The sequence below is a fragment of the Mixophyes fleayi genome, chromosome 9 (genome assembly GCF_038048845.1).
Source record: "Mixophyes fleayi isolate aMixFle1 chromosome 9, aMixFle1.hap1, whole genome shotgun sequence".
In the NCBI taxonomy this organism is placed as follows: Eukaryota; Metazoa; Chordata; class Amphibia; order Anura; family Limnodynastidae; genus Mixophyes; species Mixophyes fleayi.
The window spans coordinates 49,338,683-49,364,610 of record NC_134410.1 but is presented as its reverse complement, the minus strand read 5'-3'; the positions used below and the strand labels follow the sequence as shown (position 1 = coordinate 49,364,610).

Below are 25,928 nucleotides of genomic sequence, written 5' to 3'. Positions count from 1 at the left end.
CAAACTAAAATAAGTTCTACAACATCCCTTATACAATCTATTTGTCTGTAACTCAAACTAGACCTCCTGGAATCATCTTTATGGTATGCTCCTGCTTGAGTAAAGGTGAGCTTTTTTTTTATTATTATTATGGTTTTTGAAAATACATTGATGTAATGTAAATAACCAACACTAAAGGAGATTGTCGTTTTTATAACACACTGAACTATTTAAATCGCATAACACAACATGCCATTTTGAACAAATGTTAAGATGCAGGAGATATTGTGCTTGGTGGGTGTGAACTTGTTTACCTGAAAGGGTTAATGTGCCCTAATATCGCTTTAAATGCAAACATGTCTTTTTTTCCCCCCCTTTAAGAAGGGGAACAAAAAAAATTCTGGTGTTGTAGCCATGAAGTGTAGAGAGGACCCAGCACTTTGCTCTCAGCACTCCTGTGTCTACTACAAGTTTGCTTTGCGCACTCTCGCCTTTGCAGTTTGACTCTGCCAATGAGCCCAGCGTTCCGCAGGAGGGGGTTATTTAGGGAGAGCTCAGGGAACCGCACCCAGCTAAGTGACTCATCGGACAGCGTGCTGTGGGGGCCCGGGGCTCCGATACGCCGTTCACCATGCACAAGGGTTGGAAGAAATACTTTGGCCAGAAGTCTCTGAATGAAGTAACAATGGACGAGTATCTGGGGAGCCTTGGACTATACAGGAAACTAACTGCCAAGGACGCGTCCTGTCTCTTCAGAGCGGTGTCCGAACAGGTGAGGGGGCTAAAGAGGTTCCTGTTGATGTTTTGTTTTCATTCTTAGGGGTGTAAACGGGTATAATAAAATAAAGTAGCTTGTAGTATAAAAAAAAAAGAGTTATACACGGTATATTATAATATTATGAAAAGGAACTTGACATTACATGCCATAATGCTAATGTACGTGGATTACTTAGTAAAGCTAGGTAACTACTAAGTATAAAACAATTTTTAGTATTTATTTTTTTTCCAATGAAAATACTTTGTATTCTACTTTTGTTCAACTATCTGTAGTTTATTGGGATTTATTAGTAACTTCTCATATTGCTGCTACAAAGCGGTTAAAATGAAACCCCCTAAAATGGAGCAAAAAAAAAAAAAAGTTTTAAAACAATATGAGGGTTACATGTCCATCTCTAAAGTGATACATTTAAGATTTTACCCCTTTGTGTCATTTCTGAGTGGGAGTTGTCAATATACTATCAGGTATATTGACTAGAGTAAGTGGCCTTTTAAAAATAAAATTTTAAAGGCAGAATTTGTGTCAGATTAAATAGTTCCAATAACGTCCATTATTGATATGTGAATAATCACCCTATTCACTTTTTTGTGTTTTTTTGTAAATGTGTACTATGAAATATCCATGCTGTACATCAGCTATGGAATTGTTTCAAGTGTATGCTTTATGCATGTTTACCATATTGGCCAAGTAAATTCTGGCATACAAAATATACAGACTGCATTGTGCACGGCAGTTTAAATGCATGTTTGCATAGTAAAAATGGCAGATATGCACATGAATTAGTTGCTTTACTGCCATGCAGCATGTGTATTTTAAAACTAATTTTAATTCTGCCTTCTGGGAGATGTGGTGGCCATGTATAATTGGGTTGGCTTGGCAATACATATGATGATGTTGCCCCTTCATCATGCCATTTGTGCGATCAAGTGGGCGGGGCAAGGAATATGATGATGTAAATTGCGTCATGTCAGAGTCCTACCCACTTTGCTGGATTGTAAGCACCATTTCAGCGAATTGGCCTGCTTATCCATGAGTTTAGGAGGTCTCTCAATTTTGGAATCTGGTTTTAAATAACTGACCAGGTTTGTACACAAAATCTATCTCCCATTTCTCAACATTAAAAAACAAAAAAAAGTAAATATCAAGAGGAGTTATGAGTGAATGTGCATAATTGTTTTAGAATTATCAAATATTGCTTGTCATGTGCAAGTTAATTTTTAGGCATATAAATCTGCAAATATGTGTTTGTGAATTAATTCCTAGAAATAGCGTGACATGGCTCAGAGGAGCTGTTTAAATAAGAGATGCTCACTGAACTCCGTGAATTGGTTTTGGATCTGGATCAGCTTCGTGTTTTTCGTTTTGGCAAAACCGCCCTCGTGTGTTTTGGATCTGTATTTTTTTTTAGACAAATTGCTAAAATATGCTAAAATCACATAATTTAGCGCTTTTTTTTGATCCTACATTATTAACCTCAATAACACTAATTTCAAGTCATTTGCAGTCAATTGTCACCACCTCACAGGTCACAATATTATTTTCATACACTTTCAAACAAAGATTGCAGCAGTTCTTGCCAGTGATAAGGCCATTATCATGACTAGGCATAGGACCAAAAAAATCCACCTCCTATGTGTGGAATTATTTTTACCTAAATTCTGACAACAGTGGTTTAGCCATTTGTAGCATTGTAAAGCCACAGTCAGTAGAGGTAGGGACCTTAACCATCTAGGATCCTTATCCATGTTATGCCATTTAAAGCGGGTTCATGGAAAGCTCTTGGGAAAATCAGAAACTTATGCTAAAAACTAACAACAATCAGTCCAGCATGAGCTACCTTCCTTCTCTCATCTAGATCCCAGCACCTGCAGTCTAGACCCCCAACACCTTCATCATCAATATCCTCACAAGTGATGGGAGTTAGTCCTGCATCCAAGTTGCTAAGGCTAGACGACTCCTCCACTAGCCAGGATTCCTCTGAAGAATTATTGAGCGTTGGTCCCGCTGCTGCTGGGGGTGGATCATCAACCCAGAAGAAGACTACTAGTAGTTTACAACAATTGACTGTTAATCCTTTGCAAGAGAAAGAAAGTAAGAAAGCTGTCACCCAGTCGCAAAGCGGATCACAGACGCCATGGGGACTATGCTAGTATTAGATCAGTGTCCAATATTCACTATTAATGCAGCTGGTGTTAGATAATTACTTGAGGTCTTTTGACCCCGGTACCAAATTCCATCACTACACCATTTTACTAGAAAAGCTATTCCTCACCTCTACCAGAAGGTTCGTAAAAATGTAATTATTGGGCTACAAAATGCCATTCTACCCACTGTACACTTAACCACAGACATGGGGCCAAGCGGAACTGGGCACACTAAAGATTATATGACTCTGACAGACCACTGGGTCGGTGATTTGCCTTCACCAGCAGAGGAACAGCAGCATGTACCCAAGTACATCACATTTTTCTGAGGCAGGCTACTCTGTGGATCATCTGCTTCACTAAGAGGCATATTGGTATTATCGTAGCTTTGTAAGGCACCACAATGCTCCACAGCGCCGTACAGTAGGGAAGACAAGGACATACGTAAAACAAGTACAGAAAAGGCAGACAAAATAAATGGAGATATGAAAACAAAAGGTATGGAGGACCCTGCTCATTACAGAGCTTACGTTCTAAAGGGGAGAGGGCACAGCTGAAACAAGAGGAGCGAGTGTGGCTCATAGTGGAGATTGGGATAGTTGTGAGGGTGCATTGGTGTCAATAGTGTTATCGATTATAAGGTCACCTCTAAAAAAGAGATGGGTTTTCAAAGAGCATCTAAAGATTTGAAGGCTGGGGGAAAAGTCTGATTGAGCGTGTTAGGGAATGCCATAAGCACTGGGGAGCAGCACGGGAGAAGTCTTGAAGGTGGGAGTGAGAGGTGGTTATCCGAGACGAGACAAGGCGCAGGTCAGAAGTAATACCACTAACAATCTGTTTTAAAAACTAAGGCATGTCATTGCAACATGGCTTATCCTGCTTGAACTCTCCTGGGGATGTGTCATTTGTGATAACGCCACCAATATTGTTAGAGCATTACAGCGGGGGGAATTCCAGCACATTCCCTGTTTTGCTCACACAATCAACTTGGTGGTACAGAACTTTTTTAAAAATGACACTGACATGCAGAAGATGCTGTCTGTGTCCCGAAATATTTAGGGTCATTTTTGGGATTCTGCAACAGCATGCAGGAGAATGCAGCAGCTGCAAGAAGAATAGAATTTGAGGGGGAATGTACTTTAGTCCAGCGAAGTAGTCACCTGTGAAGAGAGTGTAGACATGGTTAGCTTGAGTCAAGTGATTGCCTTAATTATACTTTTTGAGAAGCAGCTAAAGAAATTGAAGGAGGAAATTAAACAAAGCAAATCCGCTAACTATATTGTAATTGTAGATTAAGTACTTAATTCGCTTCGCCATGATCCAAGAGTTATCAACATCTTGTAATGGGCTCACTACATTTTGCCAACTGTGCTTGATCTTAGGTTTAAGAGCGATGTCTTTATTTCTCACTGTCCCAGATCACAAAAGATGCAATGAGCTCCTGGTCAGCAGGCTGACGGCTCAAGTGGTACATGACACAACAACGTCTCCTTCAGTTTCTCTGGCATCTGCTTCTAGGAAAAAACTACGCTTTCCCAAGACACCCAGTGGTAATGCAAATGAGGCAGTACAACATTTTGACATTTGGGCTGGTGTAAAAGAATTGCCCAAAAATCGTGACAGCTCTGCCATAAAATAAACTACAAATTCCATGAGGAAAGCCTTTAGCGGCAATTACATCAACATACACAGACTTCTGTGATGATGGATTCCAATGGGGATGAATTGGTATTGTTTGAGGAAGATGTACACAATGATGAGGGTGAATATGATGACAGCTAGATTTCAGCACCTGCAATCTACACTAAGAGAAAGAGCTACCTGATGCTGGTATGCTTGGTAATATTTTGGGTAGAATGCCATCTTGGCAATTTTATGTTTTTCTACAGTAAACTTTCAGCTTTATGACAGGTGTTTTTTTCTTTAAAAAGGTACAAGTTTTTTATTTACATTTTTGTTTCCCTGACTTAAAACCACTATGCACTTGAACATAGATTTTAGCACACGAAGTACAGGGATTATTATCATGACTGAGACTGGAGTGACAAGAACAATGCCACCCCTCCTTATTCTGTATGAGCTATGGCACAGTAAAATCTAATTGCAGAATTACACCAACCCTGCCAGCACTAGTATTTGTATTTTTCTGCAATGACAATTAGCAATGGAGCCTGAATGTCACTGTAGACTTTGTTGAACACTGCTACCGCCTCCTCTTTCATTTCTATTTGGCTGCCGAACTGCTCCACACACTGTGCTACCCCTTCTGTGTCCCTCTTTCCAATGGCGCTAGATCGCCGTGCAGGGCGGTATTTATAGATTTCAAAACTCCCGAGATCTGACGACGTAACAATGACGTTTTGCCTCGTTTTCAATTTCGAAAAAGTAAAGTACCTAGCCAGCTCGGCTCGGTACTCTGTTCCCCTAAGTTTGGGTGTGTTCGGTTCTCGAGGAACCGAGTCTGAGCATCTCTAGTTTCAATCAATGTGTTTTGTTTATGTTAAACTTCTCAGAGGGGGCTGATAGATAAGAGCCTAGATCCATTGTAGCACCTTGTATCATTTATGGCAGGTCGCAAACGTGAAAGCCTTTGAAAATATCTCTTTCAAGACCATGAAATCTAACACATGTTTGGGAAGGCTCAGACATGCCGACTGCAGAGACAGGGGTATATGTTCATGACAAATTCAAGCTGAATAGGGTCACAGGAAAATATCATATCATTTTCTCCAATATCATACTTACCAGAGGCATGTGTTGTATGCAGATGAAGGGGAATTTATGACCTGTGTGGAGGTAAAATCATGTTTGTAAGTCATAGTGGTGAAAAGTTAGGACAGGGTAACATAAACCTGACTTAAAAGGTGTTTCTCCAGCAGAGTCATAAAACCCTAATTTGCATTCTCACAGACCTTTTTGTTCTGACATCACAGGAAGGGGGGCTGTGGGACCTGCAGCTTGTTTTTAAAACTGCACTGTGACTGTTAGAATTTGTTCACTTTTGGGGAGTCAATCTGATTGAAGAGTGTCCCATTTTTCCTGCTTCTCCCAGCACCAGAAACTTGATTATAAGTGAGTTATTAGTTCTGTGTTTTATCCTTTTTATTTTATAAGAAACAATTGCATTATATTTGTATTCCTTTTATTACCTGTTTTACCTTAAGCATTGTGGATGTATTTTCCATATTAAATTCCATTTAATAAGTTCAAGTCTGTGTTCTTACGAATTGACGCGACAGTTTGGTCAAGACGCTACCGAACTGAAACGAGGAGAACATTGTGGTTTATGTTAACTCTGATTAAAGTAAATTGTGCTAGATTAATTCTAGGGAGAACCTAAGGCTTCCTAAATAAGTGTTAGCTCTTCATAAAAAAAATCTTGGTGGTGGCATAGATAGGTAAGGATTTAATCATTTTAGACAGACCAGATATTTTTATTTTTTTTGTTAACTCTGTGTCACACACACACGTCTCGTAGGCTCAGGTGAGTGTTGTTAGTGACATCGATCTTCTGAACTCAAGTATGTATTTTAATTTGACTGTGATATAAAAAGTAAAAAATTAAACGGAGTTTTAAAGGTTATTTATGTACTTTCAGAGAGACTGCATGACCATTTGCAAGAACCAGTAAAACACGCTCTAAATTGCCACCCACTGAATTTAGTTTCTGATTTTGCTTCTTGGATTCACGGACTTATTCTTTGTAGAACATCTACTTTGTATCATTTTCTAGCTATTCTGTAAACCTAATGTTGAAATTCATTATGACAAATGAACAAAAATTATGTATTTTCCAAATGTAGGGAGTAAATTTTATTTAACTCTAATGAAACTTGTGTGTGTATGTACATGTATGTATATATTTTAATCTTGTGGACTATAAAATGCTAAAATATTTGTTGATTTTGTTGCTTTACATTAAATTGAGTATTTTAAAAATAAATTGTCAGAATTTTTGTTTATAGAATTGGTTTCGCAGGAAATGTTCAGTTGAAAGACTCCTCGTAAAACTCCGCTAGAACATGTCATAGTAGTTTGATGTGCTGCATATTTGTGTTGTGTTAAAAAAAAAAAAAATAACACCTATGGTGTGTATGTATGGGGGTGTGTGTGTGTGTGTGTGTGTATATATGTGTATATGTGTGTGTGTATATATGTGTGTGTGTATATATGTGTGTGTGTATATATGTGTGTGTGTATATATATATATATATATATATATATATATATATATATATATATATATATATATATATATATATATATATATATATATATATATATATATATATATATATATTCTTTATCTCTTTTTATATCTACTTTAATGTTTTTTGCCTTGTGGGTGTATTTTTCAGCTGTTCTACTGCCAAATTCACCACAATGAAATCCGTAAAATATGTGTGGTCTACATGAGGCAGAATGAATATCTCTTTGAATCGGTAAGTTATGTTCAACTATCCCTCAACCCTGGTCATGGAAAAGGTGTGTGTTTGTTTTTTTTTTTGTTTTTTGTTTTTTTTTAAGAAAGTTAATGGATGTCATTACTTAAGCATTAGTACAGTTTTCTAGAGTTTTATAAATATCCTTGTCTTAGCTTATGAAGAAATCATAAGAAAAATCATATGTGTTTTTTTTTTTTTTTTTTTTTATTTTATGCATCTTATTGCAAAGATTCTTTTGGAAAACCCAATTTTTTGCCAGCATTTTACTTGCGGCCTACATTTTTGTTGGCAGTTCTATAGATATTGTTCTCCCAGTGAATGGTATATGCATGGATGCATGCAAGGATTCTCTGCGCCCTAGGCGAAGCTTCAACCTGCTGCTCCCCTACACTCGCACACAAATTTTCAATTACAACACCTTCACACACTTGACTTTTGTAAAATAAAAGTAGCGGCTCTCCTAAAAGCTGCAGTCCAGATGCTCTGATGCAGACTGCGGTCCCACGCGTAAGGAATTCTAGAGGTGGGGCGTGTTTTCAAATATTAGATTTTGAGAAAAATAAGAAACTGCAAGAGCTCCACTCCTCCCCCAACACATCTCCCCACACATTACCCCCAAGTTAAAATTTGGCAGGCATCCCCTGCATGTAAACACACAGCACTGACCCATCATGACTCGGCGGCCCTTCATATCTCTCACAAATAGCAACTCCTCAAAATTAACCCCTCATGATCATCATGTATTGATGTAGGGTCACCCATTACATTGCAATGTTGTAGAGAATTTTCATCAGTCACATCAAATTAATCATTAACCCCCCCTCACCAATCAATCTCCTCAACCGCAGTCATCTACCTAGTCAAAATCATTAAATCTCTCAACATCAACCTCCCCATCATTAATTCACCACCCAACATTTCAAATTAAAACTGCAAGTAGATGATTGTGATTTAATTCACAGCATTAGCTTGGTGTGCCTTACTACATATTTTTCCCCCTCCAATCATGGATTAAAACCTGAGAAGGAGAGAATAATTGTTCTTTATCTCTAAATTCTTTTGCTCTACCTATGAGGTATTTATGCATAGAGATATCCATAGATGTAGCTACAGATGAGTGCCCAATACCACTTTATGGCATGGGTCGTAAAAGCTAAAACCTCTTGAAATCTGTCTTTAAGGTTACATCAATATTCTCAATAATATCCAAATACAGACCCCCTCATAATATTCGTGGATTTGTGATATCTCTGGACATCTTAACTGGGTGACAGGAGGCTGGACAGTTGGTATAATGTAATATGTCATATTTTATCAATTATACTTACAGGACCTGTTGTGTGAAGGTAATATCATTTTTGTAGGATATTCTGGTAAGAAGTTAGGTTAGTGTAAAAGAAACCCTGACTTGAAAGATGTTTGCAGATTAGTTTATGACTTGCATCTACAAAGATTTTATAGACCTGACATCACAATAAAAGGGGAGGCTGTGACCTGATGGACTTTCTCTGCCACCCGGTCTGTAGGGGGTAAAAGAATGAAGGGATGTTTCACATTTTATCTGGGTTGCTTTCTCGCCATCCGTAACCGGATATTACTGACAACTCCTACTGATGTTGCCTGCCACCAAACACTCGACGACTTGCGAATGGCAAATTCGCAATAGTTGTAGGAGAATTTGACTGCTGCCACTAGGTTCCTTCAATGGTGCCTAGAACCGCTTACTTCTGGAGAGCTGGCATAGCTGCTGTAGCTCCTCTTTACTGTGGGCTAACTAGTACCTCTTGACCACTTACTATGGATCAGGACTGTTGGGTAGCAAGCAGAGCGTTGACACAGATACTGGGTTCAACACAGGACAGCCTGGGAACAGATTAGAGTGTAAGCTCTTATCTGTTGGTCACATGATACCGCAGGCAATAGGAAGCAGTGATGTTTTTTTGCTCAAGGGGTCCTTACAAGGATCATTGCATACTAGTTGGAGGTACTAGTGATTATCCAGAAGTACAGATGTTAAAATACAAAATACAGCTCTTATACTGTTTCTGACACATGTTGGCAGGGTGTAACCCAACCCCCTTCTTAGCTGACACCACAAAGTCAAAGATATTACATCAGATATTTAGCATCAGGATGTAATATATTTTCTAATCTTGGATTTAACAGAGTGCACATCAATCTGTAATTTCCTAAATTACTTGATAGTTGCATTATTCATGTAGTTTATCTTTTTAACAAGGCAGGGTAAAAGGTAACGACCCCCCCACTGTGTATGCAGGCTAAAAAAGTGTTCGTCACTCACAGAGGAAAAAATTAATTGGCATGGTATTTCCTTGCAGAAAGAAATTTCTTCTAAAATGGCACCAATACATTTCCCATACAAAACTCAGTACATTTGCAATGGTAAACATGGGTGCACTGTTCTACTTGGTGAACTAAGTTTATATACCTAAGTGATCTGGCCACAAGGCTATGGGCACCTAAATCATGTTTTAAAATATATTACGTTTTAGGTGTCCATTTCAGATTGAGTAGTCTTCAATTGATTACATGCTTTCCAAGCCAGCATAAAACTGATCAGTCATGATTGTTCTGTTTATTCCTTTTTCATTTAACAGGAAACTATTGTATTATATATTTATGTAATTTTTGTTAATTGTTTTCATCTTCAGCATTGTGGATTTATTGTCCGTATTAAATTACACTTTAGTTCAGGTCTGTGTGTACTTAGGAATACATGTCAGACTTGGCCTGGTATTAGAATGCTGCATAGCTGAAACAGAGGAGATAATTTGGTTTATGATATCTGATTAAAGTAAGTAGTGAGAGATTAATTCAAATAAAGGGAGAAATTAAGGCATCCTGAGCAAGTATCAGCTCTTAAAAAAATATATTGGTGGTGGCATACTGGGTAAGGCAAACTTTGGTGTGTGGCATAGACAGAGTTTTAAACAGACCAGGTTTCTTTTGAATAATCCTTTGTCACACACACATAGCATAGGCTTAGGTGAGTGCTGGATTGTGACGGAGGATTAAAACTAAAGGGAAGGTGAGGAGTGAAAGGTAGGTAAGGGGCAAAGAGTGTGTTGGGAAGGGGGATTGACAGGAAGGCAGCCTGGATTGTAGTATAGTGATAGATAATTCGTTGAGGAGACAAACCATATATGGTTTAATAAAGCATTCCTAGTTGGGGGCAGGGGCGTATTATATATATTTTTATTTTATTTTCTAATTCCTTTTTTAATAGGAATTTTAAATTTATAGCCTGATAATGTGCCATATGTATCAAATTCGTGAAACAGGTTTGGGAGGGAGATATGTGGATTGATTAGGATGCCTGTTTGTTTGGATCTTATTCTGGCTGCCAGAGCTTCAATACATAAGCATAGATTTGAGGAGAGAATGGGCAGCCTTGAATAGTATCATTTTACAACTTAAATCTTATGGAGCCCAGACCATTTGTTACAACCAATGAAAAATGGTTCAACTATGCCTGTATAGCATGTAGAAGTCTCCATTTAGTCCAAAAGTTTTGAGTTTGTAAGGACCAGCATAACCTATTGAATTCCTTTTAGCCATCTAATGACAGAATAAAGGCAGTTTTTGATGGTTAAATTGGTGAATGCGATCCCTTCATCTGCATCTGTTATCAAACTCCTGTCTAGATAGAGAAATCCACTTGATCGGTACCAGTCATGCCTGGTAGGAGGGTCAGGCTGTTGATAGGACTCTTGGCAAATAATTTGAGATCAGTGTTCAAGGGGGTTATTGGTCTGTTCTTGTTAGAGTTGAAATGATCCTTGTCAGGTTTAAGAATGACTGTAAACTTGGAATGGGTGGTTTGAGTGAAAGCATGCTCCACACATTATTTTCTTGAAAAGTTGTGTTAAATGGGGATTATGGGGTTGTGTAAAGGCAATATAGAAGACCATAGGGGAACAGTCAGGGCTTGGTGCCTTTTGTATGGAGTTTAATGATTATTTTAATTTCCTCCTCAGTGATGGTTCGGTTGTGTTTATTGAGGTTTGAAAGGTACACCTGACGAAGCTTATATGAACTCAAACTTTTGGATTACTGACTCTGGCTCAGTATTATCTGAGGATTTATCATGGATTTTTACAGATGGACCCATACAAATCCATGGAGATTTTATTGTTTGTGCAGGGGTTATAGACCATTTCGCCATGTTTAGCAATTATTTTTTTAAGTCAGCAATCGTTTGCAAAGTTCTTTTCGCTCTTAATTTATTGGCCAAATTTTTCTGTTTTGTCGCCATTATAAAAATTTTGATTGAGCCGCCTTCCTTTTTCCTTATTTTCAGGATAATAAGGCGTTTTAACTCCCATCTGAGTTTGGTCAATTGTTGTAGACCTTTGTCAAGCCTTTTCAATAGGTATTATCTAGTATTTGAAGTTCAGGTGAAAGTAAAGCCATAGCAGATTATCTTGGGTGTCAGATCTACTCTTACAGTCTTTTTATACCAGCTAGTTCAGAAATGGGGTTTCTAATATAGAACTCATGGCAGCAGGCCAGAATGCCAAGGTGTTTCAGTTTTATTCCCATCACAGGGACAACATGGCGCTCGGAATAGATGCCCTATTAGTTTCTTGGAACTTCAAACTAGATTGTGTTCCCTCCTTTTCCCATCATTCCTTGCATTTGGAGGAAAATCAAGAAGGAAGCAATTGATTCAAGCAAGAAAATGATTTGTCTATCCATTTATTACAGATTCTGTAAAAGATTTAATTCAGTGGTCTAAAGAATCCCAGTTCTGCCAATAACTTATTTTGGAATATTTTAAATATGGTTTTGGTAAAGGTCTGACTCTTTCTACACAAACTTAAAATATCTGCATTCTTTGTGATATCAAGTTGACGTCTCAATCTTATTTTCCAATTCTTTAAAGCAGTGAAAGATTGAGATAGGAATAAACCTTTTGTGGCACCTTGGGATCTCAATATTGTTTTGGATGCCTATATCCATTTGAACCATTGCAAAAGTCTTAAGGACTAATCCTGCGTATCTACCCAAAGTTGTTTGTTCTTTCCATATTAATCAAGAGTTATGTCACTTCATTCACAACCAACTAATGGGAAGGAAGAAAAGTTGCATATCCTAGATTTGGTGAGTGATGTCTACATATATCTCCAGAACAAGCAGTTTCTGGAAGACAGATCCTTTTCATTCTTCCTGGGGTCTCCGCAAAGGGTGTGCTCTATCAATACTTTCTTTTGCAAGATATTACACAGGCCAACAAGGGAAATGGGCGTGAAGTGTTAAAGGCACGTGCTCTACAATGGCTATGGCAAAACTCAGACCTCAACTGACTGTATTGTCACCTTGAAATGCTGAGTGGCATTTATCTGCTTAAATCTCATTCCTGCAGTGAGTGTTAGGTGGCGAGGTCCAGCATATTAGATATTACTATAAATGGTAACCTTTATGCTCCTTTCATCTTACTCTTTTAACCCTTTTATATGAATGATCTTCCACTACCTTGTGTAATCTGCCATGACCTTTGGGTCTGCCTATGCAAACTTAATGACTTCGACAAATTATTATTTTAAAGAATGTGCTGCCGGTGTTCAGCAATCTCCTTTCACACTGGTTGGGGGTGAATGTTTAACTCTGGAGTGGTCAGTGCCGCAGTTGTCTACCCCTTCACCCTACAGCTTAACTCCACTTCCCTACTCCCACACAGCTGTACAGTAATGGTAGTAATTGGATCTCTCACCCACTACTGCACCTTTTTCTTTGTTTGAGCAACAGGTCTAGCATTAATTGTACATTTTTTTTTACTTTTTACCTTTATCAAACTCATCGGCTTATTGTAGTGAGGAATTAGTTATAAGGATTAACCCATAACATAACTGTAAGTAAAGCATAATCATAATGGACTGCACTGTAAATAATATATATCAAATTAATCAATTTAGTAATCTAGGGCGTAAATCACATTACTTCAAAGCAAAGGCTGCTCTCACAGGGCTGATGACCTAACTCAGTGTAAAATGTGAGTCCAGGAATACTGGCCTGTGTTTGTTCTGTGGCCCTGCATACCCAAGAACTACATGATAACTTTGAAGCTGCTCAGTTTCACTAAAACCGACAAAGGCCCCATATGTTGAGTTATGTCCTGGTACTGGATTGGTTTTTGGAACCCAATGATAAGGAACCAACCTAGCAGGGGGCCATACACCAAGAGAAATGGGCTCTGTGACCACATGAAGGCTTGCTATAATTTATATAGGAAAAATATAATTCCACTTCCAAAATACCACTTACAATCAATATAATTAGTGATCAAGCAAATGTTCATAAATAGGATGAGGTAGGGCATTCAATATGTCTAATAATGCTGTTTGTCACGCAGGGAATGAGAGGTCAAATGTATTGGTTGAGACTATACTCCTATCTGTTTGCTATTTGTAGATTTGTAAATTCGTATTGGATATATTAATAGTAAATTAGGTCTGTGTGACACTCCCCAGAAAAGATGTAACATACATTTTAGCATTGGGGTTTAAACAGGGAAGATGTAAATTATGGTTGTTAAACTGTCACAGGCTTCCCCTGTAGACCATCCCCTGTAAGAGGGGACAGGTGAATGTGTCTTTAAAAGATGAGACCACTTACAAGTTATTGTCAGACTTTTGTGAAATCGATCAACATTGATAAGCTGTCCATCTTCCAAGTAAGTTTCCCTTGGCGCAGATTATACAACTCGTGTGTGCAAGTTTATACTCTAAAACTTTCTCCCTTTTTTTATTTTACATGTTTTGCTTATGTCTGTGGTAGTCTTTATTCTGAACAATAGAAATTCGACACTAGGTATATTGACCAAAAAAATGGCGATTACTATAAGGCAGAGATGGAGCAAATACAAACTTGTCATAAAACACACACACACACGTCCGACAAGCCTGATATAATTTGCGACTGCAGATAATGGCGGCATTATCTGCAGTCGCAATTTATATCAGGCATGTCGGACGTGTGTGTGTGTGTTTTATGGCAAGTTTGTATTTGCTCAATGTCTTGCTTATAGTAATCGCCATTTTATGGTCGATATAGCTAGTGTCGGAATTCTCTTGTTTTCTATGGGCCTTATACATAATGTCAGAGGAGAGGTGGGGAAGGGATAAGTTAGATCTGTAGCCTTAGGGATAGGCGAGTACACAATTGAACTGCAGGAATCCTGTGTGTCCCCTTACAGTAAACTTGTAAGTCATGGAGGCTTGTAGTTTCACAACACCTGTAGAGCCATGGGTTGGCCAGGCCTGCATTCTTTGATTACACAGTTAATCTGGTGTGGTGGTTGTAAATCCAATGGGTGAGTCTGCCTGGATGAAATGGTATTGATTGACATAATTAGTGTCATTACACTTTTATACTGTGAAGTTGACTGCTTGTAAGTTACTACCTGTTTTCTTGATTAGGATAGAAACTTTCTCCATAATAAAATGCATGTTACAGACATTTCAAACTACAACTTCAACAACATTTAAGTTATTTGCTGACACTTGTTTTTCTAACAATTTTTTTTGTTTTTTAGTCCATATTATTAAAAGAAAAAAATATACCGTGCAACCCTACTAATGTATAAGTAAACCTTCCTCTTTAAATTAGCAGACTTTTAATCTAACAATTCTTTTATTTTTGTATGGTTTTTTTTTTCCCCCTTTTGCCTAGTATGTAGAAGGTCCTTTTGAGAAATACCTGGAGCGATTAGAAGATCCAAAGGTAAGCTTTATTTGGAATTTGTTATGCAGTTTTAACAATTCTAGCATTACAGCCTGAAGAAAAGCTTAATTTCATTGTACAGTTACAAACTTGTGCATCATTCTTGAACAAATTTATTGGTAAATTAGTCTGGTACTTCCTGCTATAACCTCTTACTGCCTCATTATTTAAATTATATGTTGGTGTTGTTGTGCGCGGGTTAAATCTCCTGTAACATAATATTGTGATCAACCAGAACCTGTGTGAAAATCTAGTTGATTACCTACAGATTACTAATGTCAGAAGGTTCCTTAGGTCCATTAATATGCTAACTAATGTTCTTTAATATTTATGCTTATCCAGGGGAAGACCAACTTTATAGTGTCATGTAAAAAAGTTACTGCGGAGTTAAATTATCTGTTTAAAGCTTAGTTATGGTGATAGGTCCACTTAATATTATTGCAACCAATGATCACAATGTAACAGTTATATGTTCTCTTGTTTATAATTATTACTATGCAATATTCTCAACTGACATCAAAAGCAATAGTTCTGAAAATTATGTTAGTAGTAAAGATTTATCTGCAGCCATAGCAGGCCATGTAACTGCATTGGGGCTCTGCAGCATAGGCACCAAAAAACAGCGCTAGGAGGATGTCTGAAAATCTTCTAAACTCCTACAGTGATTATACTATAATTTTAGAAGCAGAATTTGATAAATTTAATGCAACGGCAGACTTCACTGAGAATCAGCTTAATTGGTAATCATCATTATCACCATTTATTTATATTTTTATTCTAAAAATCCGCAATTTTAATAAAAACAAAACCAGCTTAAAAGTGCATTAAAATATGGACAATTCCACAGCAGCAGATTGATTTGTATATGATGGTAAAACCCTAAAGAGAATGTAGCAATGGCGGAAAAAGACAAATCCATCAGAATAGCCTATCCATTAAGGAACTCGTGCAAGCACTCCAGACCAAATGATTATGAGTAGTATATACCAAGACTTTCTGTTTTTGAATTGAGGCCTATATACACAGTAAACTTTCAGGTCGTCTTCAAGAAAGATAGCGTGTTATCCAGTTCATATGTATGAAGCCCGCCCACCCCCCCCCCCACCATGTTTTTTTCAAACAGCCAAGTTGAAATAAAGTACAGATCAAAATCCTATTGTGATACTCGTATTAATAAGAGTACAATATCGGTGTTTTATATTCTAAAATATGTATTAAAATGTATTCTGCAATAGTGCTTGAGTAATCAAATATTGAAAGAATGAAAGAAAATATTAGACAAATATTCTAGGTAACAAAACACATAACCATACGTCGAGAAGAATACAGCAAAACTCACAATTGGTCCACTGAGGTTTTAACATAATGGGAGAGGTAGGGAAGGTGTATGGAGAAGGGTGGATGGGTAAGCTGGGAACCTTGTCAAAAGAGAATTCATGAGTGGTAATAGATTAGCACAAGATATTTTATTTTTAAGTAAATAGGGGAAACCATGAGAAGAGCAATGAAATGATTGCTTAATATTATGACAAGGTGGAAGCTTTAAAATACACTTAACCATGGGCCCCAGATAGTGGTGAATGTTTTATTGGGGTCTTAGTATGCCGGTCATAAACTCCACTGTGTAAATGGACCATATTCTACTAATTGGAGAAGAGAGCACAGGGGGGGGGTCAGGAAATTTCCATTTGGAGGTGGTCGGACAAGTAGCTGTTGAGCAAATGAAGTGGCTACATCTAAACACTATTAATTTTTTTTTACCCCATATCCTCTAGGAGAGTGCTGGTCAACTTGAAATAACTGCCCTTTCTTTAATTTTCAAGTGAGTAACAAAAGAAAGTTTGATATATTGCTTTATGCATACTCTTTGCTGGCTTACTGTCTTTGTCCCCCAGCTCTGACTAATACCATCTCCTAGCACTTTTACAGCAGACTCGCCCCAGAGCTGCCCCAATGGCATGTTCTCCCCCCAGCTCTCACTCAATGATGTCTGCCCTGCTCTGCTTTCCCTATCACAGCTGTGTCCAGACTTCAGCCGAGGCTCTTGATAGCCTGGGAGCACTGTAGCTGGGGACAGTCTGATGGACCAGAGTGGGGGTGTGCTGTGTTGTGATGACTATTCTCATCGGGCATCTGCTGAATGGATTGGGATTTTGACCAGTCCCACTCTTTATACTTGGTCTTCAGTTTTTATGATTGTACTCCCACTTTTTTTTCTTTTTCTTTCCCCCATCAACATTTATGTAGCGCCAGTAGATTCCGTTGCACTAAACCATTTTTAAAATATAAATGGTAACTGTTTGGGTCAAATGTTTTGCATGAAATAATAAACTATTTTTTTCTACTTTGCAGTCAAAACTTTATTCTTTACAAAAGTCCCGGAAAACCACCTACATATGCAACTGATCACAATTGTGATGGAAGGGTAAGATTGTCATTTTGTGATTTGACGTTTAATCTAATGCTGTGCTGTTGAAGGGTTTCAGAAGGTTCGGCCACATATACTTTCCACACCTTTTACTTAGCGAATGGATGTCTTTAAAAATTGGTACGATAATCAGTCTAGTACCCTGAAAGACTTTTCCTATGAATGACTGACTCATCTTGTTAATGTTGTATTTGCAGATAATGTTATGTTGTTCCACCAATGGTCACTATGACTCTGTCTTTACAAAAACTTTCCAAACAACTGCTGCTATTTGTCAAGGTATGTATAATTTTCTCAGTCATCATCATCATTTATTTATATAGTGCCAGAAATTTCTGTAGTGCTTTACAATTGGGACATTGTCCTTCTCTAATTTTTATGTGCTGATGATTTCACCTTGTATACACTTGCAGATAGTTTAAAGGATAATTCCACCCAAAAGTTAAAATTAAAGCCAACATTCCAAAGTGTACTTTATGCTTTATTTATTTTTCTTGTTCTTTAGACCATAATGAAATATGGCTTTTTGTCTCAGATACTGCTGTTTTTGTTTTACTCTTAGATTTCCCCTCATAACCTTAATATACAATATAATGTTTTAAATATTAAACAAATAGCAGCAGGGCACTACTACACAACATTTGGGTATAATTGTCAGAATATAGACAACTGGACTATTTATTCATGTCCCTGTGTTGAATCTGTTGCCTCTTGTAGCTGTACTCTACGAGTGTTTATACAGAGATGTGTTTGGTGTGGACGAGCGAGAGTTGATTGCTGCCGTTGAGCTTTTTCGTAGTGGCACAAAGAAGAATCGTAACAGTGCATCCACTGGCAGCGAAGATGCAAATTATGACTGTGCAGAGAATAGCAAAACATCAGCTGACAGCAGGTATCTCTTCTATTACCTTCAGGGCATTGTTTATACAAATAAACTATATTTACACTCCAGTTCTGTACTGTGTGGCAAAATCAGAGCATTTCGTACAGTCATTGTAAATGAAATGTGAAACCTTCAAAATTCACGATTGAGATATTGTCTCATGGTTTGTGGGTTTTTTTAACGTTTGACAACATACTCATACAATAAGTTATGACCTATCATACCGAGAGAAAAACAAATCTGACAAGACCACAGCAATGGTTGGATTGCAACTTAAACTTGTATTCTGATACGTCTTGCTGTTTTGTTGTTCCCTTGTATCTTGCATGTATTAATAGTATGATTGTACATGGGAGGGTGGATTCAGTTATATACTTTCCGGTTGAGTAACTAGGAAGTACTGTGCATGTCGATTTCTGCGGTCATCAATGTTCCCTTCTTGTCAGTACTCAAAGGACATTCTGCCTTTTATATGAAAAATGAAATTTTGCTGAGTGTCTTTGATAAATCCGTGGGTGTTGGTAAGAAGTAGGTTGATCATTCTACATTAGTGACCAGGGTGGGGTGTTGTTGTTTTTTTTTATTGTTTTTTGGGGTTTTTTTTGTCACAAAAACAATATTGCGGTACACAAAGCAAAAGCCCTTAACTATGGTTTGTAGCAGTGTGATATAAACATCAGTCTGCAAATTATGAACTCTCTTGAACAGCTCATGCACAAACTAAAGTTAAATGCTCAAGTTTTCTTTTGTGTGTGCGACACCATTTAAGCATATTTTTCCCACTGTGCTTGCCTTTATTGCCATGTTACCAAAACGGAAATATCACTGCAACTGTGTAATATTCGAAGAGACTCCAGTACACAAACAAAATAAGAGGGTGTGCTGCTCTGAAAATCGCGTGTAGAGGACAAGAATTTTATATATGGTGAGAGGGAATTTACATAGAATATAATAGCTGTGATTATTTATCTCTCTCCCCCTCAATCTAGTATTTAGTGGAGAAAAACAGGGCTGTTGATGTAAGACTGAAGAGCACAGACCAAGAATCACATTTCTTTCTTTTAAAATGCAAAATGTCTTTATTGAAAACAACCCCCCAAAAAAACTATTACATTGTTAAAAGCAAATTGTTTACATTTTGAATTGTGGAGCAATGTCAGAAGAAATTATAAGATCACATTCCTTCCTTTTCCCTCTCTCTTTGGGTGTTCACCTGGTGTGATGGCAACATTACTCCTCTTGGCAACAATGGATCACTCTACAGATCAGGAGCATCCCCCCAATAGTAGTACCTTTACCGTTACGACCTCTACTAGTAAATAAGTGTTTGAATTTTGAAGACACTTTCTTTCTGCATAACCTGTGTCAATTTCAATCTCAAAGAAAACATCAGCTCTTGATGTAAGGAGGATTGAGAGAAGTTTCTGATGAACGTGGTGATTTGTCCAAAAAAGAAAAAAGTAAAATAGCTGATATTCTATACATCACCTACAGTATCAGGACAAGGCTCAGACAATGCCCACTTCTTGCTAGTAGGGGTCCTGCTACTGCTGATACATGTTCTGGAATGACCATTGCAAAAGAGTGCCTAAGCCGGTCATGCATTTTCCCATGCACCACCTTATTTAGACATAGAAAATGAGGATGCCTCTTTGGAACTTTCAAATCTGCAAAAGGATAAGGGGGATAATTGTGGATCTGAAAATGAATTTGTTGTACTTGAAAAAGATAATGAGGATGATTGTGTTGAACTAAGGCAGCCACCAGTAGTACTACCTTATGCCCATGATAAAACAAAAAAAGCATCCCTTGTGTTTGGAAATATTTTTTTTCCAAACCCAGACATTTGTAAAGGCATCTGTAGCCTTTGTGACTCCCAACATAAGTAGAGGTAGAGGGTTGATCTAGTCACCTCCTCCCTGTTGCGTCATTTGCAGCAAGTTCATTCAAGTAGTTTTTTCAAAACATGGAACATTGTGTATTGTAACCAGAAACCCAGCATCAGCTAGCAGCCGAATGGATAGTCGCCTCATGCAATCTTCACCGTCGGCACCTTTATCATGAACCTCATTATTAGTACGTAGCCCAGCATCCAATTTTCCCAAAAATTAGGTCCGTGTAGGAGATGCTATTCATGGCCCGTCAAATTTCTGGGTAGTTTTGACATTTAGTGACTGCATGTAGTACGTTGCAGCAGCTGCAAAAAAAAAAAAATCTGCCATGCCAACAACTGAAGCAAGAGTTAGTAACAAGATGGGATTTCAGCATGCTTCAGCAACTAGAGGAACAGCAACAAGCCATCAAGACCTGCACATAAAGCCATGAGATGGGGAGGGAGCTTGTTGCCTTACTCCAACACACTGGAGAATCCCTACTCTTTTATGCAAACTACTGAAACCATTTGAATTTGTAACAAAGGAAGTGAGTTCAAACACTGCCAGCCTGAGTCAAGTCATACCGCTAATCAAACTACTGGAAAAGCGATGGAGAAGCTAAAGGAGTAGATGAAATTTGGCGATTATGCAATGTGTATCGGCCTTTTAGATCTTTATTCACTTTACCAGGACCCAATGTTTTGCAGCATCTTGAATTTGAATTCCTACGGTTTTGTAACCATGCGTGATGCTAGCTTTACGTCATATGTAATGTCTTTGCAAACAGCCCTTTGTGAGCAAGCTGTCGACTAAAGAAGCACTGGACACATACCCTGCCTCAGCTTCTCCTAATAATGCTACTGCCAGAAAAAAACTTTCCTTTTCTAAAAGTCTCACTGATGAGTCAACACAGCACACCAATGTGAAGGTTATGCCACCTGGTCATTCTGTCTTAAAATTCATGCCCAAATATATTGATACCTCTACCATGTCTCAATCTGATCCACCATCCTACTAATATAAGGTGTAAGTTTACTTTAATGATAATGTAGAAATTAGAATCTCAGACAATCATTTTGAACTCTGGGAGAGAAAAAAAAAGGCAAGTTTGAACACCTTTCACAAACTAGCTATAGTGTACTTAAGCTGTCCACCCTCCAGTGTTTGTTTGGAATAAGTGTTTAGCGGCTGGGAGCATTGTGAGTGATCGTCGGAGAAGACTTGCTTCCCAAAAATTTAGAAAAACTGGGGTCCTTCAAAATAAACTACAAATTGTATTCGGAATACTGTCTTGCTCCAAGAATCTGTAGAATCTACAAGCAGAATCTGTAGATTCCAGTGGGGATGAACAAATATTGGATGATGTTTAAATCGGTGGTGACATTGTCAACATAGAGGAAGATGACCACTGTTGGCCAAATGCCCAGTACTAAATTGTTAAAATCTCTATCTCCAGTTCAACAGCCTAAATATTTGCTGTCGTGGGGCCCAAACAAATCAAGCACTTCAGCCGCAAAGTGTCAGTCCCTGTCACTGAAGTGCTCGGTCTGTTAAATTATGCATGTCCTCTTTAACGGGTGGTTGGTCCTAATAACCATTCCATCTTGCACTTTTTTACATTATGACCTTGGTTTATCATCTTGTGTAAAACATCTACTGATGCTGTCCATCACTCTATCTAATGCACTCTGATTACTGGCAGCCTTGTAACTTTCCATGATGCATGCTGTCTACGTTAAAAATATAGTGTGGAATGTTCAATGACGTTTTACGGTGATTTTTGAAGATAAAGAAAACAGAATGCTCAAATGGAAACGGGTTTGGCTCAACTCTGTGAGTAAGAACAATAAGTTGCACTTATGCAGTGGTTGAAAAATTACAATATAAACCTTGTACAAGTCAATGGACAAAGGAAATATGGTGGGTCCCCTCCAGGCTGGGTTGGGGAAATACATTCCCACAGTTCTGAGGTTTTCCTTAGCAATCTGCCCTAAGATGTATGAGGACACACTTGTCCCACTATTTCAATTTGTTGACAAATTTAGGTTAATGACCTTCAGTGGCCTTAATCGTGGCTTTGTCTACACATGCTACCCCACAAGTTGCCTTGCAGAGCTAGTGATCTCCCAGCTTAGTGGCCTTGACATACAACGTGACTACAGGATAGTGGTATGCAGCTGCAGTGAGAAGTGTGAACTGGCAATGACTGGTCTCACAAGTATTTGGATAAAGTCTCCACAAGCAACCTGTGTAGACAGATCACTGGTGTGGACACTGTTTTCCTGTATGGCAACACTACAGCAAATCTGAAAAATATAGCCATAATCAAGTACAGCTCACACAGAGCAGCCGCCATAGTCAAAAAATACATCTGTTAAGAGACGGTCATACAGCACCTGTGTTCCTTCAGAGTGCCTTGTCACAGCTCTGTCTGGAAGCCATGTTTTGTTTTTTGTTTTTAAATCCGTTATCTTATTGGTATTTGAACATAGCCATACATACAGTGCAGCCTGTACATAGGCTGTGCAAAAAGTGAAAACCAAAATAAAACAAGTAATTCAGATTGACAAAACAGACCATTCCAAACAGATATGTTCATTACAGAACATACAAATGGAAAAAATAGGGAATGGAAGATTTTCCAAATACATAATGTATGATTCTTTTTAGTTACTTTACAGATTTGTTGTAGTTCTCTTGACATTACCATAAAAGGTGTTCAAAATCTGGCCATATCTGGTCACCCAATTTTCATTAATTAACCTGTGATCATGTTTTGTTCAGGTCTACGTTTTTTAGTTTCTGCTCAATCAAAATCCAAACAGGATGAGTTGAGTTTTGATTAGGTGCCTGAAAATGCGGGTGACTAACCAGATCTGACAGAAAATCTCGGAAGGAAAATGACACGGGATGGGATTGTCACTTTGACGCATTGTCACTAAAATGTTTTCCATATTAAGCCTGATGGGCTTTGTCTTTAAGATTGTCATTTTAAAAAATGTAGGCAAAGTTCTGAGAATCGGCAGTTCGTTTGAAACTGCTGCTTAGGAAATATACCCTTAGATGCCCAATGTTGGTAGATCTGTACTTCTGTATTCCATCTCCAACTGTATAGATTTGATGAATATGTTGCCAAAGTCTTTTGCATGACCATGAATGTTTTTGTAATAAGTGGTTGCATTAAATGCAAAAAGTGTGACTAAATTCGCATTGGTCAGTCCTTCATAACTGACCTCTTTGTTTTTCTAAACATACACCATTTCCAGAACATCCTTTTTGTGAATTAATGGTGAAAATTGTACTGCATTTTCTAGGTTGAGCCTTGCAAACACTAGCTTTACAACATGGCAAAATGATAATTCTCTCTGATTTGAGAGCCTTTAAATACAAATTAGTAGAATTTTGTATTGCAGGCTATTGAGACAAGAGCCATAACTATTATTTTATTTAAGTCCTTTAGACTGTCATAGATTAATGTAATAAAAGAGCAAGCAAGAATGAGCAATGTGGCTCCAGAGGGTGTGATTTGCAAATGTGACATAGGTAGTACCACTACTTTTGTCACAAAATCAACTTTAATCTCTTAGCTGTGCTACGTCCTTAAGCAAATATCTTGCGACCTGGATCATAAACAGACATTCTTACAATGAAAAAATAATCGCTTATTTTTACATCAGTAGCGTATTTGGCATATAACCGTTACTGTGCTGCTTTAGTCAATACGAAAAGTTAAAATTCCTGTATTGTATCCATATCTTTGCAAAGCACTATAAACCCCTACAGTTTTGGTTTATGGACATAAAGTTTTAGCGCTTGTTCTCTCATTGTGGCTTCTCATGGTGGTACTTTTAATTTAATATGATATGACTTATTCTTGCTAGTAGTACTGACCCAAACAATTCATCGAAAAACTCCTATCTGTTTTTTTTTTTGTTTTTTTTTTTTTGTTCACCTTTCCTGGTATTATTAGTGTAATGAGTGGAGATACATTTTTAAAGTTATTTCTCTTTCAGGACAGATGAATGGGAAAAGAAAGATGGTGAAAATTCCACAGATGAAAAAGCAAAGCAGTGCACAGATGAAGCAAAGGTCTCTTATTTGAATACAATGTTGCCTATTCCTCAGTAGTACAGTTATTTGCTGTGAGAACTACCTACCTCTCCTATAGATTTACTATTGAAGCCTTTAAAGCTGCTTCCTATTTCAAAAGAAATTATCCTTTTTGTAGGCAAATGAAAACCCAAATAAGATGCCATTCCCGTACAAGGTTTTAAAGGCACTTGACCCAGAAATCTATAGGAATGTGGAATTTGATGTCTGGTTAGACAGCAGAAAAGGTAAGCTTGCTCTTTAATGCCCTGCTTGTGAATACATTAGCATTCTAAAGTGCGATTGGATTGAAGACTTTGGAGTTATCCTGTTCTTTTAGATCAGGAAAGGTATTTAGGATTCCTCGAAAAAAATCCTTCCATTCAATATCCTATTTTGATATATTGCTCTCAAAATGTTTAGTAAATATAAGAAATGTACATGAATGTTTGTAGGGTGGGCTTTTCCCATTTCGTTAGTTGAGTGAGAAACTGTTCTATAATTTGAAATTTATATATCAACCACATGATCAAGTGTAACAGTGGTAAAATTAACAGCTTGGTTTTACTAGGCTATATAAATATACAGTAGGTTCTCTCATGAGAGTCCAGTACCTTGTGCTCTCTCCAGGCAGAGATTGTGAAATAAGTATACTGCTATTTTAGCCATTTAATGTGAGAGGGGCATTGCCTTTCCACACGTATTGGACGCTGTTATGTCTCTCTCTTTGATTATGCTTTCCATCTTGCCTCTGTTTTACTGAACTTCAATAACCTTTTTTCAGTCTCTAACATTTATTTTTCATGCTTTGTAGAACTTCAGAAAACAGAATATATGGTGTTTGCCGGAAGGCATTATTGTTTGGGTGACAAATGTCAGGTGGGTGATAATCATTAACTCGGGAATGTAGATTCTGAGATTGTTGCTTTATTACTACACTCTTAAGCCATTATACACGGAAGCTATTATAGGAAATATCCACTGTAGGGCACAATCTTTATTTTTATTTAATTTTTTTCACTTTTAAATTGTTTAGGTACGTTTAGAGCCTGGTGGACGATACTACAATGCTCATATCCAGGAAGTTGGGCAGGACAGCAACTCTGTAACTGTGTTCATCGAAGAGCTGGCAGAAAAGTTAGTTTACATTAGATATTTTCTGTAACTGTCAATATAATCTATTACCAATAGATTGTATTGGCAAATGAACATGGGAAACATATTAATAATTAAAATGAAACGCATTTAAAGTGAATAATTTCATTTTTTATTACCAATGTTTCCTATGTATTTTTGCGAATGACCCTCTAAAGGAAAAATAGAAGGGGGGAGGGGTAGAACCTTGTGTGGTATTCATTTATTACATGTATGAAAAACAAGCTTTCATAATGTCGTCTTTTTGGGGTTTTGTTTTTCAATCCGTCTAGATTTTGAAATTTAGCGAGAATACAAATTGAATGGGAAATATGTCTTAGACTGGCAGAAATCATGGCAGTTGATGTCCCAAAATTAAACAAAGGGGTAGTAGACATTATACATAGACACAAGAATAAAATAATTAAATT

At 37.6% G+C, this 25,928-nt stretch overlaps 1 protein-coding gene across 1 annotated transcript in view; it reads left to right on the top strand.

Annotated features, from left to right (window-relative positions):
- ALG13 (ALG13 UDP-N-acetylglucosaminyltransferase subunit) overlaps positions 1 to 25,928 on the top strand; it is a 94,092-nt gene that overhangs the window by 20,624 nt on the left and 47,540 nt on the right. The window contains exons 6-16 of the mRNA XM_075186268.1: positions 558 to 751; positions 7,260 to 7,343; positions 15,039 to 15,089; positions 16,865 to 16,911; positions 17,442 to 17,514; positions 17,715 to 17,796; positions 18,235 to 18,409; positions 24,288 to 24,363; positions 24,503 to 24,611; positions 25,178 to 25,242; positions 25,400 to 25,500. Of these exons, the coding sequence (XP_075042369.1) occupies positions 558 to 751; positions 7,260 to 7,343; positions 15,039 to 15,089; positions 16,865 to 16,911; positions 17,442 to 17,514; positions 17,715 to 17,796; positions 18,235 to 18,409; positions 24,288 to 24,363; positions 24,503 to 24,611; positions 25,178 to 25,242; positions 25,400 to 25,500 (1,057 nt within the window). The remainder of the gene's footprint in view (positions 1 to 557; positions 752 to 7,259; positions 7,344 to 15,038; positions 15,090 to 16,864; positions 16,912 to 17,441; positions 17,515 to 17,714; positions 17,797 to 18,234; positions 18,410 to 24,287; positions 24,364 to 24,502; positions 24,612 to 25,177; positions 25,243 to 25,399; positions 25,501 to 25,928) is intronic.